Here is a 19726-nt window from a genome sequence, read left to right as displayed (position 1 = left end):
CCAGATAACAGTACAGCCATAAACACTGTTTGAGGAAGCAAATGTTTCACAGCTTGTGGACTAAAAAAAAAAAAAAAAACTTTGTCCAGGATCTCCACAGTAATTCCAACACTCTGCGACTGCATTTGTTTTTCACTCATTTTAATTGTAATCATGCCTTTCCTATTTTACCCAATGTATCTCAAATTCAATTGATGAAAATGATCTGAAATGTAACTATTTGCCAGCATAGGGTTGACAGAGAGCGTTCTATTCTAGCAAAGGTTGGAAGCATCGCAAGAATGGGAAGTTAGGCCAAGGGTGCTTACACCGAGCAGCCCTTATCTTGTTGAGACCTGATCACTCCTGCTTACCAAGGGTCTATAGCTGGTGTTTCTCTATAATCTAAGGGTTAACTACAGACTCACAGGCCCACTGTAGTAAACACACAAAGGAATTTTATTTTAGTGTAAAACTTTTGATACAGCGGCAGCCATGTTGACTATCTCACCTGGAAGCGCTGGACAAGCAGCAGGGACTGAGTGTCGTTTTGGTCTGCCTCGAGAATGAGATCTGTCAGCTTGTGGATGATCACGTCCAGTGGGCCCTGCTCCTCGATGGGTTTCGTCAAGTCAAGCTGAGTAGGCAACGACAAACAGGGTCAGTGAAACAGTGTTAATGCAACCATGTTTGGATTTAAACAAAAACGAACCAACTAACATTACTTATTTAAACAACTTTATCTAACGCTCTATTGTCAATTCCATAAAACTAGAAATCAAACAACTCAGTCGTTTCAATACATGTCACTTCAATCTTAAACACGAGCAAACTAGAAACAAAAGTTTTTGTTAACAAAATCAAAGCATCCCTGGTAGCTTAATCTTAGGCTATGTCACATCAGATTGAATGGCAAACCCTGTAATATGGAAATGTAAAAAAAGGTTAAAAATAATGTGGGAGGTAAAAGGTTCATTTTTGCTGGGCACCACCTGCAATGGACATTTTAGGTTATAAACCACAATTTCTAAAGTCATGTTTTCACTACCATTAATTGCGACTTAGTATAGTAGTCCTTTCTTGCTCACAGACCTTTTCCTTTGTCTGTCTTCACATTAAATAATTGGGCAATGAAACCTACAAGTTATGCCAACAGACAGCCCAGAAGGATATTAAAACACATGGAATAAATTGCAACAAATGCCTATGCTTCAACTTTGGCAAGGGGTATGGAAGAAAATGTATTTATGAAGACACATTCATTAGAACTACAGTATATCCCTGTGTTTGGGAACAAGGTGAAACACTGCTTCCCAAAACAGTACACAGTGAGAATGCAATACAGACACATAGGCCTATTAACATCTCGGTTCACACTTGGGACCAGTGAATACCCATTTTAAACTCAAACTCATAACCTTTCACACCACAATTCATATTACTCTATGTTAGTGTTCAATAGCAGCACCGCCTGGTGTTGCAAAACCCTTTGGTTATTTAACAGAAAAAGCTGTTACCGCTGCCAGTAGCCTGCCAGAGGGCACTCACGGAGAAAGTGGAATTTACAAGACATACTTTGTGACAGGTATACAAGTTCTGCTCTGGTGAAGTAATAAACAAAGTAGGCTAAGAACTGTGACATCAAGTTGAAAAGCTCACCAAGAGCAAAGAAAAAGCAGCAGGAAAAAAAAAAAAAAAAAAAAAAAAAAAAAAAAAAAAATCGGCCTATTCAACCACCACCACTGACAAGCCTGAACAAGAAGAACATGCAGACCCCAATGCCAGAAAAACAAATAAAATCATCTTCACCCACTGAGATCTCAACACAATCTGACACCTTAACAAGCTATAGCAAGAACACATTCTAACATGCAGGTGGCCCTTCCTTATTAAAAGTGAATCTTTTAGCAATTGAATGTTCCATTTCTTATCTGCTGTATACAAACAGTACAGACCTTTTTTGGATTTCAGTCAGGACCACACCATGGAATAACACCTCTGCCAATATCTGAAACAGGATCTTTAATGTCCACAATGTACACATGAAAAGACCTGGGGTTGCATCTAACACCATGAAGGGGCATTGGTTAGGGAAGAGTGCCCCCTCTATAGAGCCACCAAGACTCCTTCTTATATTATATTGTTGAAGCTGGTGTTTATTGAAGGCCAGACCCGATCTACAGAAGCTTGAAGCTTAACCTCAGAGAACAGAAGGCAGTACAGTATGGCTACAGGCAAGCAATGTGCCACATTATTCAAAGCCAGCTCACTAAAACCAGTTTGACAATATAAATGTGACAGGTTGCAAGGCCATTTCAATGTCAATAGAATATAATATGGCAGGTTTTCCAAATGTTTGGTCAGTGTGGGCTGTGCATGTGAGCACCGAAAAATATCAATAAGGGAACTGTAACATTCTTTTTTTTTAAATTGTATTATAACATTCAAAACTATTTTTGCAAAAGAACATACAGCAATATGGTCATGAAGCCAGGCCTCTGAAAACGGACCGATTTCATACTGTAGGTGGACCAGAAATTCATAAAGACGGCTGTGCTGTTTTCTGAACAGGTGGAACTCTAAAGGAGAGACATATTAATTGATACAGCAAACCCAATTTAAGGGACCATTATGTACAGTACAGAGATAAACACACATGATTGCGTGTGGGAATACTTTCATTCACGCACAGAGAGCTACGTAGAATGTGCAGGTATTTGTGCATTATGAATATTGGCCAATGTGTCAGCATACAGTATTTTAGTGTTTGAATATTTATTTTCTCTAGATATGCTGTCTGTACATAAATATTGCAGTTTTCATCAAACTGGATATTTCTTGGGGCCTGCTGAATTGTAAAGTGTGAAGAGAGTCCGGTTTAGTGCAGAGCTAGGCAGCTCAGGGAACCTTTGGAACTGTGTGTTCACAACAGACTGCCTCCCACACAGTTTGAAATCCCCACTGCTCTCAAGCCTGCTTTTCAGAAGGGAAATTATCGCTGCTGGCAAGCTATTAAAATACGCCTCTTCTCCCAAGATTCACTGCCTGAGCAAACAAGCAGGCAATACAAAGTTATGAAAGAAGTCGTCATAAAAAAATACTGCATGGGCATACCGAAAACTAGTTTATCGGTCTGCGGTGTTAAAGCCTATTACTGCAACTGGTAGTGTTGAAAGAGTTCAGAATAAAATAAAAGTATCAAAGATAAATATCAAATGTACAATCAAGTCATGTAGAGTCCAATACAATTCCTCAAACTTCAATAATAAATTACAAAATCTGTAACACAACTGGGAATGTATAGGGATAGATACAGAGGGATAGGTGATGGCACACTACAGTAGGTAGATGTGGAAAGTTGTCAATGTACTGTAGGTAGATTCTGCACTGTGGCTTGATGCAGTTGATCAAGCAGGGACAAATATGCAACAATAAAAGATCTTTGCCATGATATCTGGTTTTAGATTCTGAACCTGCTCAGTAGATGAGCAAGAAAATACTTCAGTCCTCAGTGACGTGTACTGTAAATGTAATATGGATTTCAAAATCAGGGCCCAAACAAACCACAAATAAAATCATCACACACAGACACATGTGAATTGTAATACTTAATAATCTCTTGGTTGTCTGCCCTCCAGCAGCTCGACTAAACCCTGCCTTTCACTTCACAACACAATTCCCTGCCAGCTCAGAACAGTCACAAAATAAGGAAGACAATGGCTCGGCATAGCCTTCAGCCATGCAACTCAACAAATCCAGTCAAACTCATGAACCGATTCACTGAACGTCCTTTACGCTATGACTGGCATGCAATCCTACCCTGCTTACACAGCATTGTACTAAAGACATTACATCACTTTCTTCTGATAAATGTGTTCTTTTGTGCAAGTCAATAATAAAGCAAAAAACAGCAAACCAGCTAAAGAAACAAGATGTATTTATTTTTTATTTTTATGCAGCTTTTATAAAAAGGTACTGGACACCCTTGTTGTCTACAATTAACAGGATGACTGAAAATAATCAAGTGTAAATAAAAAGCCAAAAGTGGATTGTGTACCAGAGAGATGCAAACACAATGTTGTGAACAAAATGTTAAGATGTTATAGTTTCTGCTTGCTTATTTACCTGGTGGCATGCCAACATTATGTCCATTGACTTCTTAGTAATGCAAGTTCATGGATGTGCTGGTGAAGATATAAGCACCATAAGACACAAACTTGGGAGGAAGCGTAATCTTTTTAGTTGTTCCAAGCAGGAACCCATAAAGAGACCTCTTCTGTCTTCCTTATCGCTCAAAGAGTTTATTAAAGCATTATCTTTTCACAAGTAAAACAACCGGAGATCATTTCACTGGACTGTTTGTACAATCGTGATTGATATTTATATTAAATACTGTACTTCATAAGGTTGTCAAGCAGTTTTGCATTTTAAACCCTGGTATCTGAAAGCACTGGGGCTAAAGGAAGTTCAGCAAAACTACAACATCTGTATATTTAAGAACACACCAAGTTAGCTAAACTGCATAACAGGGGTGAAGTTAGCAGAAGATAACACGTAGTTGCTTGGTAAAACTATAACTGCATTGTAAAGTGGACTGCTTAGTGCTAAACAAACTTTAGACAATGATGATCCGATAAAAAACATGGTAAAATTAGATCGGACTGTTGTGTAACTGTAATGAACACAACAACATGCACACAGTACTGTATTCAGTAATGATATATTTAGAAGTTATCTTGCACAAACGCTTCTTTTTTTGTGTGATGACTATTACAGATTTATCTCATTATAAGGTGGCCCTTTCTACTACACAACTGACTACAGAACAGATCTTATTTGCTTAAAGAGCAACTTTGTATTTGGTACAACCTATCTTCTTGTTTAGTTTCATTTTGTATATCATTTTTCTGTCTTGTTGACATTATAAAACTGAGGGTTAAAGCACCCCAGTGGTAGAGCTATCAAACATGTACAGTATTGTATAGCTGGTACATCAGAGTGCAACCTTTAACCTGTCCCCCTGTAACAGTACATCTGTCCCTGGTGCATGTAAGAAATACATTAGTGAGAATACCACCAAAAAACAAATGTGGTACCTTTTACATCCACTAGCACTGGTGTACTGTAATGACTTAGTACATACACATGAGTGTATATACAGTGTAACCGTATAAAACAGTATGATTTCAAACAGTTAAAATGATTTACCTCTGTTTCAAAATAGGGCGCAGTCTTAATGAAGTAATGCTGCATAGCAACCGTCATTTCTTCTGCCTTTCTGCGTGGCAACAGAGTTTATTATCCCCTACATCCTTCTCCAAGGAACTCTTTCTCTCCCTCTACAGCCCTGCTGGCTTTTTCATTATCTTGGAAGGAGTTCTTCAAGCCCTAAAGTATTGTACTGTACTGTAGATGTCATAATTACATCATTGTAAATGTATAAAATACAGAGCGTCAGAAGTGATAATGCAAAAAAATAAAAGAACAACCGGCTTGTTCAAACCAGTGTGTTGTTTTTTTTTTATATACAATAGGTACAATGTACTGTAAATGAAAAGGTCACTCTCAGTTATCCCCACTCAGCGATTTTTTGCTAATGTTACATCACAATGTGTCCTTCTAGTACATCGACGGATTAGCATTTCTTGTTTCTAAGAATAAATCTCAGAGGAAAACTGCTGGGAGGAATGGACCTAAATTGATAGTACACAGTAAGAGAAATACAGAAACAGACTTTGTACTTTACAGAAACAAAAACACAAATAAGTGTAAATGTCTCGTTATTCTTTACTGGGTGTTGCATTACAGTATTTACTGTAAAATCTGACATCAGCATTGTATTACTTTGAATTTTGCACAGGTGACAGACACACTAGCAGGCTCTATTTTCCAGCCTGTCTTTGTACCATCATATATAGTGTTTGCTTTCCAAGCACACACAGATTAACACAGGGAAGTACTGCATGCTGGGAAGCTGTAAAGTTCAGAGGTTAAGTTGTTCAAGAACAATATTTGATTTTGTCTACTGTTATTAAATACAGGAAGTGTCATTGGAGAGGTCACTGGTAGAGGTTTATATCTACAGCAGTCTCCAGAGAACTCCCATCAATTACTGGACTCAAGTACTGGACAGGCCCAAGTTAGCAAGGCTGTTACCATGTTCTGCTAATTTCTTTACTCATCTGCACACATGGATCTCATTGCAAGTACATTTTCTTCTGTGGTAAATCACTGCATTGCACAGTGCAGAAATAAAAAAAATAAAATAAAAAAAAAACTGTCATCACAGAAAGTTCCTTTTCCTCAGATTCTGTCGCCATGGCTGTGGCTACAAAACAAATGACAAATAACCAACGGGGAGCATTTTTAGTATGTTGCCATCCTCCAAAATAAATAAGTAAATGCATCAACATACAGTTGCTTTACCAACTGTTTTTAAATTTCCTCAATGTTGTTTAAGATGAATACAAAATAAACACATAAAAAAACACATACATACTGTGATAACATACTCAACAAGGGTGTATAGCCAGAGAGACCTGTGTTTTATATTTTTTGTCTTGGTGCGGTGTGTCGTACGACACATTCGTGAGTCGCATTGCGTCCACTACTGTATCTTAATGATTTCAAGCCATCAACAGTGTTATCCCACTGTACTGTATATTGTTTAGAGCCTAGTGGCAGCAATATCCTTTGCATCAACATGAAAAGAGCTTTGTCAGTTTAAGAATTAATTCACTTGGAACAGCTCTTTCACAGGTCACGAAACAGGTATTCAAATCACACCCACACTCAGAGAGGGCAGGGACCACTTACTGGAAATAGCCTATATCACTAACAATCCACTGAACCCCACGTTCACCAATACAGATGTTTTTGTCTTTCAAAGAGTTAGAACTTGGCTTTATTAAATAACAGTCTAAATGAGTTATGCTTGTAGAGATATTTTAACAGAATGCATAGCAACAGCTGCTGGGACAAATGGTTGTCCTGTCAAATTAAAATATTTTGATATTATCCACAACAAGGTAGCAGCATGCAATTCATCTTTTTTTGTTGCCAAGTATTTCCAACTCTGCTCAAAGAAGAAGCACTCTGGTCTGTTCCCTGAAATTCATTGCTATCCAGTATTCTCTGAAACAAGGAAAAACACCCATGCCACAAGCCACCTGCACCATGAAATCTTTAAAACTCAATCTCATCTCCTTCCAAAATCAAACCGGGGCTGCGGCTGGTTCCACCTGCACCATGACATCTTTAAAACTCAATCTCATCTCCCACCTGCAGTCTACAAATCTAGAATCTAAATCTGCAGCCGGACATTGTACAAAAGTCAAAGATCACCTGTATGTATCATGTTTTTATATCATTACTATTTACAGTATGAATTCACAAACCTAAAGTATTTCCCTACATATTATTTCTGGAGTCAAAAACTTAATTTTCCTCTTCGCAATGAATGCTCAGTAGGCAACTTCTGCCATCAACGATCATGAGTGATCATGTTCTGCAAGGCCTATATCTGAACTGGGCCAACTGAGTCCCAATTGAAATCCACTCTATCTCAATCTCCTGCTGAAGGAAATGAACAAGTCTGATTTGAAATCGCTTTCAAAATCAATCCCAGCGAGATGGAAACATGTCTTCTTTGACCAACCAAAAACACATTTCTAGTGACAAGCATGGTAAGCATTGCTATGGCAGGTGTGAACGAGTACTGTGGAGCAGGCTGGCACACCCTCCATGCCAGCACCAGGGACATCACCAGTGTGTGTGTGTGTGTGTGTGTGTGTGTGTGTGTGTGTGTGTATGTATAACAGCCATGACCTCCAGATGGACCTCATGTGAAGATTACAGTTCATAATGCTTTTATCAGATTACTGTTCATCACATACAAGGTAAGTGAAAGAAGAAACAAAGCAACACAAAAAAATACAACTGGAAAGTAAAAGAATAAATTAAAAAAAAAAAAACAATGTCTGTGGTACCTTTTTACGGTACATCTCACATTGTTATGCAGAGTCCGGTTAGCAACTCGTTTTCTATTACCGCTTTAAATGTCTATGGAGTGTTTACAGATCATTTTACATTCTTGGATATCAAGTTAGTCTTGACAAGCGTTAGATCAAATATAGAGGTCAGGAATATTTGACTTTTCCATCAAAAGCACCAACCAACATTAAATAAATGCCAGGTCTCTTTAGTATTAAAGCTTTCCTAATCATCATATTCCACTAACCTCACTGCCCCTGATCTCAGCTTTGTAATGAGCAACGACAAGCAAGGTTTATGGACATTGTCTGAATTAAAGCTGTTTTTTTTCCCCATAAACATTTTAAATTTGACATTAAACACAAGATGACAAGTGTTTGTCGGAACTGTAGCTGGAGACAGATGTTCAACAAAGAAGTCTTTGTCGATGTCTTTTGTTAGTTTAAAAACAAGGTTTCCTTTAAGTTAAAGGAGAAAAATACGAGAGAGATAGGCCTCTATCATGCAATTAAACTCAGCAGTACATTTTTAGAGCTGGTCTGCATTGTTTGGTATTAAAAGGCTCAGTTAGATCTGGTAAGATATATATTTGCTCTTTGACAAATATTTTCTCTCCAATCATCAGTCAAAGTAAAATGATTTTAGGAAACACAGATGTGGGACAGTCAGTAACCAAAAAACAATGCTCTTTATTTAGCCTGAGGCATGACCAAAATGAACCACAGTAAGCATATTTCTGGAGGCTAAAGTACTGTTAAATGACTTTTCCTGTTATGCAATGTAAATTACCACCTGATTAAAACTTAACTATAATTTAGGGCAATGTACTGTGGATCTTGATTTTGTAAGTAAGATGTCTTGGAATCAGCCGGTTATGTTTTTTGTGGTTTTGTTTAGTAAAATGTTACCGCTCCATAATTTTCTAGAATGACTAATTGTTGCAATTTTTATTGGTTACAACATGTAACCACTAAGTAATTGTTTAACTCTTCTTTGAAAAAGAACACTCAAGGAATCTTCACTGCAAATACTATTTACCTGAAGATCAAATTTAAACACACACACACACACACACACACACACACACCACAGTAGTACTGTACATTCCCTTCCATTTTCTAGGATGTGGGCAACTGCTGTTATAATGTATTGCTACATGGCAATGCTATTTCTGTAATGTTCTTTCAGATACTAGCCGGTTTACACTGAAACTTTAAAGGAGATTCCACTGAGCTATTATAACAGAAACAATACACCAGGATACAGCCCTGTGCAATTTTAATCAAGTTTGGTCTGCTTTCCCATCAACTACTGCCATCTACTCTACAGTCAGGTTTAAAATAAACTGGTATAACCACTGTACAAAAATAAATAGGGAGTTTTACGTCTTTTTAATCTTGGGAGGGGGGAAATGTTTTGTAGCAAATATCTTGCCTGTCTGGAAAGCGTTTGTGAAGTTGTCCTGGGGGTTAATGTGTCATACAAGACTACGCAATGACAAATTCCATCCAGCCCTGCTGTTGTTGGTCTATCAGATAACTCGCTTTTATTTATTTTTTAAAGTTTTAACTTAATGAAAGTGGCACATACAAACCACTGTCAAATGTACAAAGTAGTAAGACAGAGTTTAAAGACACTGTACTGTACTGTAGTTGATGCACTATATGTAGTGAACTGAGAGCAGCACTAGTCATTTCACTAACAGTCTCTTTGCTGCATGCATGCATGTATTATATATATATATATATATATATATATATATATATATATATATATATATATATATATATATATATATATATATATATATATATATATAGTATAATAACAGATATTGAAAAGTATTTTTATAGACTTTGGGAGAAAAAGGAATGAAACAGGGTGATGTTATCTATGTGGGTCATCACTGATAATAATGAGTCATACACAGAGCATTGGGTGTTGACACGCCGCACAGGCCCACAGATCTATATTAGATACTATACTTTGTGAAAATTAATGTACATAAATTATATAAAAATTGGTGTGCTGGGACAAATATCCCAAAAATATTTTTTTCATGTATTCCAATACAAAAACCAGTATTCGTATTCGCTGGAAATGACAAAAATACCTTGCGACAGAAAAAAGGCATGCACGTCATTCTGAAATGCCTCGCTTAAACAGTGCCCAACTTGCTGGAAATGTTGTGTAGTGATTTTTATATTATTATATATTTTTGTTGCGACATTCTGTTATGTGGAATGTAATAAACGAGACCCAAATCCTGTGTTCGTCCCAGCACTAATTAATAATTTATATATATATATTATATATATATATATATATATATATATATATATATATATATATATATATATATATATATATATATATATATATATATATATATATATATATAACATTAACAGATCAAATAGATAGTTAATTTTACTTAGACAATAAATCATATAAAAACTTCTTCAACACGATCGTGGAATATGTCAGCGTACCAAATGTTGGGAGGGTCAAGACAGCTTTTGTATGACAAGTAAACACCATCCACCCTGGCCTATTGTTAACATCGCAAAAGGGCAAGTACAGGATTTAAAAAAAAATAAAAAATAAAAAAAACACACAATGACAATGTCATTGTCACGATTACAGGAAAACACAGCCTCGGATATGTTGTTCGTAAGGTTCTGTTAAACCTGTGAAACTTTATGAATGAACTCCAGGAGGGACAACAGAAACATTTTACAAGTCAACGAGCACAGAGGCATGTGATTACTTTTAATCAAATAACATTATCATCCAGTACAATCTGTTGCCTAGTGTTCATTCACATGACAAAGATTTATCTAAGCAAAGTCAGCTCGATTGCATTGAGCTGACTTTGATTAGGTACTCAGGAATATCCTTGTTACAGTGACATCATACAGGAAATCCTCATTAAATATTTGCAATAGGTATCTTGCCTCATGAAATATTAACAAAGCCTGAGCCGTCTCATGAAATATTAAATGAAAGCAGATTGGTACAGTTCAACCCCTGTGTTTCTTGAAGGATGTCCACCCACTAACATCTTTTAACCAGGATTTTTAGGAAGGCATCAGTATTTTTGAGATTTTTGTAACAGGAACAGTACTTTTTCAATGCTAGTTATTTGGAAGTGAAAATCATTTAGGAGGAAGTTTCACCAGAAGAGAGATCTGCAGTATCACCTAATAACAATAGGGCACAGACCATGGGTAAACACATTTTCATAGCTGATAAAATATTAATATTGTCCTCCCAAGACATTTTTAAACATTCCCAGAACAGTAATGGGAGGCATCTGGGTTAAGATACAGACAAAAGAAACAAAGGACACAAACATAACAAAAATAGGATAGAAATGGCTTTGAATCACTCCCTAATTTGAAGTGAACCAATGACCTACAATAAAGAGCTTCACAATCCACCAATAGATACCTGGAATTTGCTTTGTTGTTGTCAAACTCCAACGTTATGCAATACGTGTTGTTTTTTTAAATCTAAAAACTTTGTAAAAGACCAGAATGCGGCACCTTTTGATCTGAATCACATACCGTACTATACTCCCTGTACTGGATATACTGTACTGTAGTAGCAAAACATCTAAAGTAAGTCACAGTATTCTAATCCATTTTATAAACAAGAGCTGGGAGGTCACATTTTTCATTAAAATTAACCGAAAATGGCCAAGGGAAATAATATAGGCATCTGCTAAAGAAATATTAGGAAATACCTTTGCTTTTCTCTGCCCTCCAGTGTTGTAAACAGTCTCATCTATGTACTTAGACGTTTCCACGGAAACCCCATAACAAGATCAGTTAGTGGGAACAATTGATAAAGCACCATGAACAGTTGCTGGGGCAATTCTTTACTGAGATTTACTATGGAAACAGTTATTAATAAATAAAAAGGCTAGGAAAGACCTGTCATGTATCTACTTTTATTTTCTTGGCATACAGGACCATTTTAAAAGAGACACACTAAACTTTCCCAGCCCAAAAATGGAAAATGTAAGGTCTTTAACAATCTGTCTCCGCTTGCTATTTTGGTCTTTTGGAACCAATAACCACAGACAGCATTGTATCTCACAGTACCAACCGCATGGATCCCATCAGGCAGGAGGACTCGGTAGCTCTATATTGATAAATTAAAAAGTTCTTATTTGGATACCAATGATAAAGTATTTCAGAATATATATATTTTTTTATAGAAAACAACTTTAATTGCTTTGTTTAAAATACAATGCATTTCAAAACATGATTTGCATACCGTTTCCTGAAGATCGTGCATTAGGAGTGTATACCAAGACAGGGATGGAAGTAAGACTCCTATTGCATAGCAGTGTCACCCATTCCAGGTTTTGGTGCAAGCTTGATTAGCCACAGTGTGTCTTATTAAATTCTTAATTTTAGAAACCAGGAATGGATCAAACTGCTATACAATGGGAGTCTTATTTCAATCCCTGCTAAGGTGTTGGCCGGCACCTGGAGTTGTTCATTTTTTATGTAGTAGTAAGTTAACCCACCCATATTTATTTTGCTATTATTATACAATATGTAAAGTTGGTTAAATAAAACACTTCCCCAACTGCAACTGCCCCCCCCCCACCCACAATGAAAAGCAGGAGGCAATTTTAAAGATGTCATAAAGGAAGGAGTGTATCCAGCAGTAAAAACACTGTTGTACTGTGGTAAGGCAAACTGGCAAACACAGTGTTCACTACAAGTTATAATCCAAAGGTTCCTGAGTAAACTTGCTGTATAATAATTATTAACAACCAATGTATTGGCTTGTATGACAGCTGGCACACCTGCAGTCTTTTATGCAGGTGCATCTGCAGGAAGTTGGCACCTATTGCTCCAATGACCATGACCGCCAACTACCATGGAATGGAGGACAATTAAAGCAAAATTCTCAATGCAACAAAACACATGTTCAAGTTAACTGCAAGTCAGGCTGCTTATGTACTGTATGTGAGCATACAGTACTAAATGTATAAAGCGGGATGGAAATGTGTTGCTTACACATACATTTACAAGCATGTTAATACTTTATGAACACTGCCATATGTACCTATCTATCTTTTGAGTGCCCACTGGTTAGATGTGCTTTCATCTTTTTATCCCAACCATTACTTTATTTAACAAAGTTTTTATTTTTTTTTCCCCAGCTCAGGTCTAAACTCAATTAGCAACAGAACTTATTCAGTCAGAACGTATGCAGGCCTTGCCTAATGTAGAGAGATTGAATTTATGAGGATGTAAATGACGGAGTCACTTTCCTCTGTAAACTTTTCATTCTGTACTAAAATTACAAAAGCCTGTTTTAGTGCTCAGTGGAAAACCTTATCCCCCTTGACTACAACCGAACCATGATCATAACACAGATGTCTGGCAAGACAAGACTTAGAACATAACTATTAACTTACAATGAAATACCTAGTACTACAACATAAATCATACCACTGATCTCAGCACTTGGTACAGATTAGTTGACTAGAGTAACATTAAAATGCAGGGTTTGGGTATGTTGAGGTGGAATGAGGAAACAAAGAGGTCATGTGAATTCCTGTCCACAGTCACAAACAGAAAGACATTAGCTGAAAAGCAATAATGAATCCAAGGACCTTCCCTCATATTATTCCTTGCTGTAAACAATAGACTCCATGTATACTGCTTCAACCATTAAAGGAGACCAAAACGCAATGGACACACCTACAGTTAGAAACCCCAAACCAAGTTCACACACCGCTGCTCGGTCAATACATTGTACACGGTTCTCATGACAAGCTCTGGTTCTCGTATATTCCCAGTGAGAAAACCATCCTGAAGGTCCTTTTCCTTAACCCAAAGCAATCCCTATGCAGACAGTATTCTATTTCTAGTGTCCAGAATGGGAGATCCTGTGACGCAAAAGATTCCATGTAATGTACAATGACGCGAGTAGGCTCAGAGAGGTCCACAGCATACAGTTTACAGTTCATTCAGGTTATAGAAAGGACAGACGTTTAGAGTTTAGAGTTCATCATCCGCTGGTACTCAAGCCAAAGGAGGTGGCGTCATGGGGAGTATGAAACTTTAGTACAAAAACCAAGATGTGCTGTGCTTGAACTGAACCATGGTACAGAAGTTCTGTCTAATTCAACTGTGCTGCAAGTTTCATCTTGGGCTTACATATAACCTCCTGGCTACAATTACACATTTACTGTAGCAGTATAGCATAGTTTGGCTAGGATTTGTGGTGTTGCTGCATATTATTTGAATGGCTAGCTGTGCCCCAATTAGCTGAAACCAACTTGAGAATGTTATACACTTGGGTATGCACTGTTTTCATGTATTAGCCTTTGTGCTTATGTCTACATGCAAGCACTCACATGCCTGATGATGCCAGACATGCTGCCCAAGATTTATAAAACTGCAAAAGACCACGGCACTTACAGTAAAATCGCATTAAGATATTTAAAGACACATAGGTCAATTTCTAATAGATTTGTAATTCCTTTAACTGAACTAAAGTAGATCTGCATACAAGCACATGTGCTTATTCTAGGCAGACATTCCATACTGTTGATAAAGCCATTTATGTGCTTATATTGTGTAAAGATACACTGTCTGGATTCCAGATGTTGTTGTTTGCAAGTATGGTATTGTGCATCTGGACATTTTCACCCAACACACCTCAAAAGAACACATTATTTTATAGAAGAGACAGGGACACTTTACATAACAAAACTGGGGAACCAAGTAGAGTTGGTTTCAGTGAGCAATACTGAACAAGATGAAGGCTTACCATTCCACCGTGCCTTCATGCAAAAAAATAGGTCTATAATACTGAATATGCATTCCTACAGTATGAAAGGCCATTTCAAGTGAGGAGTGAAACAAATAGAAAATATATAATCCCTCCACAAGAAATGACATTTCATCTGATGTAATTTAAAAAAAGGATGGTGAGTAAGTAGATTCAAGAAACTGCACAGAGTCCTTTTCTTCAGTCAGTTGTTAGGTTTATTGAAATATGCAGGGAGTCTGGTCCCAGGTACAGGACAAACAGAATACTCGTTCTTACAATTGTTGCATGACATTAAATACCCTTCTGCATAGGTGTCTCTCTCCTCCTCTTTCTCTGACACTTAACCAATAGAAAAGGTACAACTCATTATCCTGTTACCATATATTCCATTTTGTGTGAGTGTGTGTGTGTGTGTGTGTGTGTGTGTGTGTGTGTGTGTGATCTAGTGTGAAGACCTCTGAACTCAGTGCATTCTTCAGACCCCTGGTGCCACAAAGGTCCATACATCTGGTTTTTGTCATCTTCCTTGTTCCTATCTCTCCGATTTGCCTGAGACCTTTTGAGTCCAGTGGCATTATCTCTTTGGATCTCTCTGAAGTCTTAGAGCCTGGTCTCTTCTGGTCCCCTTGAAGACTAGCTTTATGACCCCCTCATAAACCAGCTGTATTTTCTAAGCAAAAACCTGTTTAACTAGTTTTATACCCCAGTGGACTCCCCGAAGGGCAAGCTTCTTTCATGTCCGGGCTGGAGGCCAAAGGACTTGTTTGTACAGCCTTGTGCTGCTGGCCAGTCATTTGCTTTGACACAAAGAATCCTTTTCAGTTGTCATAACTTCTCTACCATATTGCCTTCAATTTACTTCCAATGTGCAGTTGTTTAAGTATAGTTAAATATACGTTAACTTGGTGTTTTTCTCAGCTCTCTGCTACCATCCATTGCTCAATGAAGCTGCTTGCTTGCTCAGAGTCAATGCAGTGCAAGTATCTATATACCCAGAGTATATAGCCAGCTTTCATCTATCACAGCAGTGCTTGCATTTTTGGAACTAACAGTTTTTTCTATCCAATGTTAAATCACTTTTCAGAAAAATAACATGAATACAGCCGTCATTCCTCATGCGTAGCAAACTGCTATTCAATACTTGTTCCATGTTTTCCAACATCATCTGAAACTTTTATAGCAAATCCTTAATCTGTGGTTTAAATAACGATCTAAACATCTATCAAACTAATTGACGGATTGTCCTGAAATGTCTCTTGCTTCTGTTTTAATACCCTGGAGAACGGGGTTACGGACTGTGAATTAAAATACACTGCAGTCCGCCTGGGTGATCTCTGCCCACTGTTAAAGCACAAAGCACAGGAGTGTGCTTAAACCTCAGAAACTCTGCAGGAACATATTAAAGGCTTACCCGAAAGTGAAATGGCCCAAGGATACACAGTCTCAGAAGCAGCCAACATGTTTGTACGACAGATATGAAATGTATTCTAGGGTATTGCCATTCAGGACCAATTAAGCGAAAGTGTCGAGTTATCCACCAGTCGAGTTAACTGAGGTTGACTGCATTTAATTAGACAAGATTAAATCTAAGAGTGTGACGCAGACCCACTCATATCTATCAAAGGATGGCTTCAATCAGCTGCCCTGCAGTTTCCTTTTCTCCCATCAAAGCTCGTTGACGTGGCCTTGCTAGGGCACTTCAAAAGGGCCAACTCAAAGGTTAGGAACTTTAGGTAGGGCAAGCATCATTGACAGATCTCTACAAACCTTGATCTTGACTGGTTTGAACAAGGATACTAAAGTCCTCTTTCACAACAAGCATCCCAGTATGTCGTATCACTTTTACCACAGCACACCAGTACATATCTAGTATGTTGTACCAGTTACCCTTAGCTGTCTTTTAGAATAGGGCTCTCTTTCAACATGCTGTATACTATATGTATGAAATTCTGAATGCTTTGGACTGAAAGGAAAATACACCAATTACAATTCTAAAACATATGGTTTGGTAAATGTATTGGGGGGGGGGGGGGGGGCTATTCATTGTGCTAATGACAATTGTGTAAATCGAGCCTATAGTGCTAGCCAATGCTAAAATTAAAAAGGATATTTAATCCAATATCCAGAACCCTTCAGATTACTCTACAGATGCCCTTCAAGTGCCTAATATTAATTTCAAACTAGCAATGCAAACGCAACAAAGATATTAATTAGTACTTTATGATTTGCCTTTTGAAAGGCTATACTTCTGTACATAGGGTATTTACATGGCTAACCTGGACACAGCCTTGGTAAAGTGAAGTAAATGCAGGACTAATAAGAAAGATATTCAGGTGTGCTCATGAATCACAGCTCTCCCACAGTAAGACTGCAGTACGTGGGTGAGAATGCACACACTGATATAATAAACTCACTTAAAGATTAAAACTTAAAATGACTCACGCATACACAGCAAAGTTAACTATTCATTTACCAACACCAGAGAAATGTTTCAGTGATCAAAGATGAGAGTAAGAAATTGCAACACAGAATTCAGGGTACACACTATGTTACAAACAGCTCTGTGGGTGTCTAGAGATAAGTGAATTGTAAAGGTAAAGTTGAACCAGTTGGAGATATATATATATATATATATATATATATATATATATATATATATGGGCAGCTGGCTCTTTGAGCTAAATATATATATATATATTTTTACTGATATCTTAGGGTGAGTTTTTCCATGTAATTCATAATAAATGAATTATAAAAGACTCACCTGCACCACTTCTATTCCCCTTTTCCTGTGAAAAAAACAAAGGAAATAATTAAAATCTCATCAAACCCCCCAAAAAAACAAGTGACAGATAGGACATTCTAAAAATAGTGTCTGTTAACCCACACTTATTTCATAGGGAGGGGCCAAACACCCTACCCCATGTAAAATCCCACCCTGAAAGTGCTAAACCTAAAACAGCGTTTAAGACATAGCCAAAAAATTAGTCTTCCTGACTTTTTAGTTTCTTGAAGTTCTACCACAAACCCTTTAGTTATTCTGTGAGAATACATAAGCCACTATGAAAGCGTGCAGCCTTCTCCCGGGTGCAGGAGATGTCACGAAATGAAGACTGTGCTGTTCCTGGCTCTACCTGGATTTTACAGTCCAGTACCTTGGGATGACTGCTGCTTTCCTTATTATTGGGATGTCTTCAACAGCCTCTACCATATGATTTACTGCAGTACAATACTGGACAGGACACATTATAATTGAAAGAAATGAATGGTGTCTTTGGTGGGGCTAGGTAATTCAGCAGTAGTACACCAGCCTCAAACCTCCAGAGTATGTAATTAGTGTCTGGCTTGGGTGGGAAGTTCATGGTGCCACATTGGTTCACTACAATATCACCTTGTACATCATCTGCTTTTGCTGCTAGAATGACTAAAAACAAACTCAAAAAGACAAGACAGTGCTAATACGTTTCAGGAAATTCAACAAGCCAAATTCTAGGACTAGCATGTCATATGTCCACAAAATTGTGCAAGCATACAAAATCCTTCTGTTAATGTATTAATCCAGCGCTTGTGAATATACTGTAGAGAAGATCATGGCTCACAGCACTAGCTACAATCTGACTTGGTAAAGATGGTTTGTTTTCAAGCTTTCCCCTCGGAGCTCTGCCATTGAAAAAAAAAACCAAAAACAATAACTAAATCACTCTGTTCTCAACAAGCTTTAAACCCAGGCCTCTGCTGTGCCACCATGCCCCCTCCATCCTGCCTGCATGCTCTTGCTATTACTACCTTATCTTTAAAACCTGCATTTCTTAACCTGCCAAATCCTGTTTTCAGAGTGCAGACTATACATATGATTTGACTCTGCCTGCTCCTAATCGGTTGTGACCAGCTGAAAGAACTCCCCCCCCCCCCCCCACTCTGCTTCAACTTAGCAATTCCAAGTGCCTATTCTTTAGATTTAAACTGGTCTGACACACAACTGGTTGCTAAGCAACTTAAAACATCAGTGGAATGAAAAGCTCTTGAATCTTACAGTAAGGAAGAGCAGTTAATAGCAGAAGGTATTACTGTAATTATTCTGTGACCAGTCCTACAAAACAAACAGACTCAACTATAGGTCAGAAATGTTGATTTAGCTGGAGACATGAAAATTTCTCTTGTCTCAGTTTGTTGTCTTCAAAAGTATAAAGAGAAAACTCCTGGTTAATGTTACACACACCACCTCATCAGTAAATACCACTACAGTACTAACTCCTGTATTAGAACTATAAAACCCACCCTCTTTTTTTTAATTTTTATAAACTTACCTTATTTGTGTGTACTAAAGGCCTTAAGATTTAGGTTATGGGTGACAAAGATATAGTCTTAAGAAAACGAAATGTTAATTGCACAATGGGTTAAAAACAGGAGAAACTTTGTTTTGCAAAGTGTTTATAAATTCTACATCAATAGCATCACCTTTAATACCTGCACTTTTATATTAGAAGTCCACACAGACACACACACACACAGGCACAAGAGCAGAAATATATTTGAAGGTTTGGGGAAATGAGCCAGTTATGTCTGTAGCACTGTCACTGGTTACATTTGCAGTTCTTTTCACAACAGTGCTTTTCAGTGTATAGACAAAACCAGCCTACCATGGCTGGATGACACAATGGTACTGTAAAAGCCACATTGTGTTTTTTTTAAATCTGTTTCCTTGGTTACACAACACTGTAATCGAACAGTTGCTACAACAGGGCATTGTTCTGTGTCCATTCATACAGGACTTACAAAATGCCAACAGTTACAGGCATACTTCATTGTTGTTAATGTAAAGAAAAACACCACTGCATGGACACATAGCTACAAGCACGTAGGATTTTAAATAAACTTTTTACATTTTAAAAAAAATCTTCATTAGGTGTATTCACACATTTGCCTTAGGTCTATCTGCTTTTATTTT

At 37.5% G+C, this 19726-nt stretch overlaps 1 protein-coding gene across 1 annotated transcript in view; it reads right to left on the bottom strand.

Annotated features, from left to right (window-relative positions):
* Window positions 1-19726, bottom strand: part of LOC131698659 (inositol-tetrakisphosphate 1-kinase-like) — a 59036-nt gene that overhangs the window by 25435 nt on the left and 13875 nt on the right. The window contains exons 3-4 of the mRNA XM_058991536.1: window positions 17543-17567; window positions 491-616 (exon numbers count right to left, since the gene is read on the bottom strand). Of these exons, the coding sequence (XP_058847519.1) occupies window positions 491-616; window positions 17543-17567 (151 nt within the window). The remainder of the gene's footprint in view (window positions 1-490; window positions 617-17542; window positions 17568-19726) is intronic.

Source organism: Acipenser ruthenus, chromosome 18 (assembly GCF_902713425.1).
Source record: "Acipenser ruthenus chromosome 18, fAciRut3.2 maternal haplotype, whole genome shotgun sequence".
Classification (NCBI taxonomy): domain Eukaryota; kingdom Metazoa; phylum Chordata; class Actinopteri; order Acipenseriformes; family Acipenseridae; genus Acipenser; species Acipenser ruthenus.
This window is presented reverse-complemented; position numbering and strand designations above follow the sequence as displayed.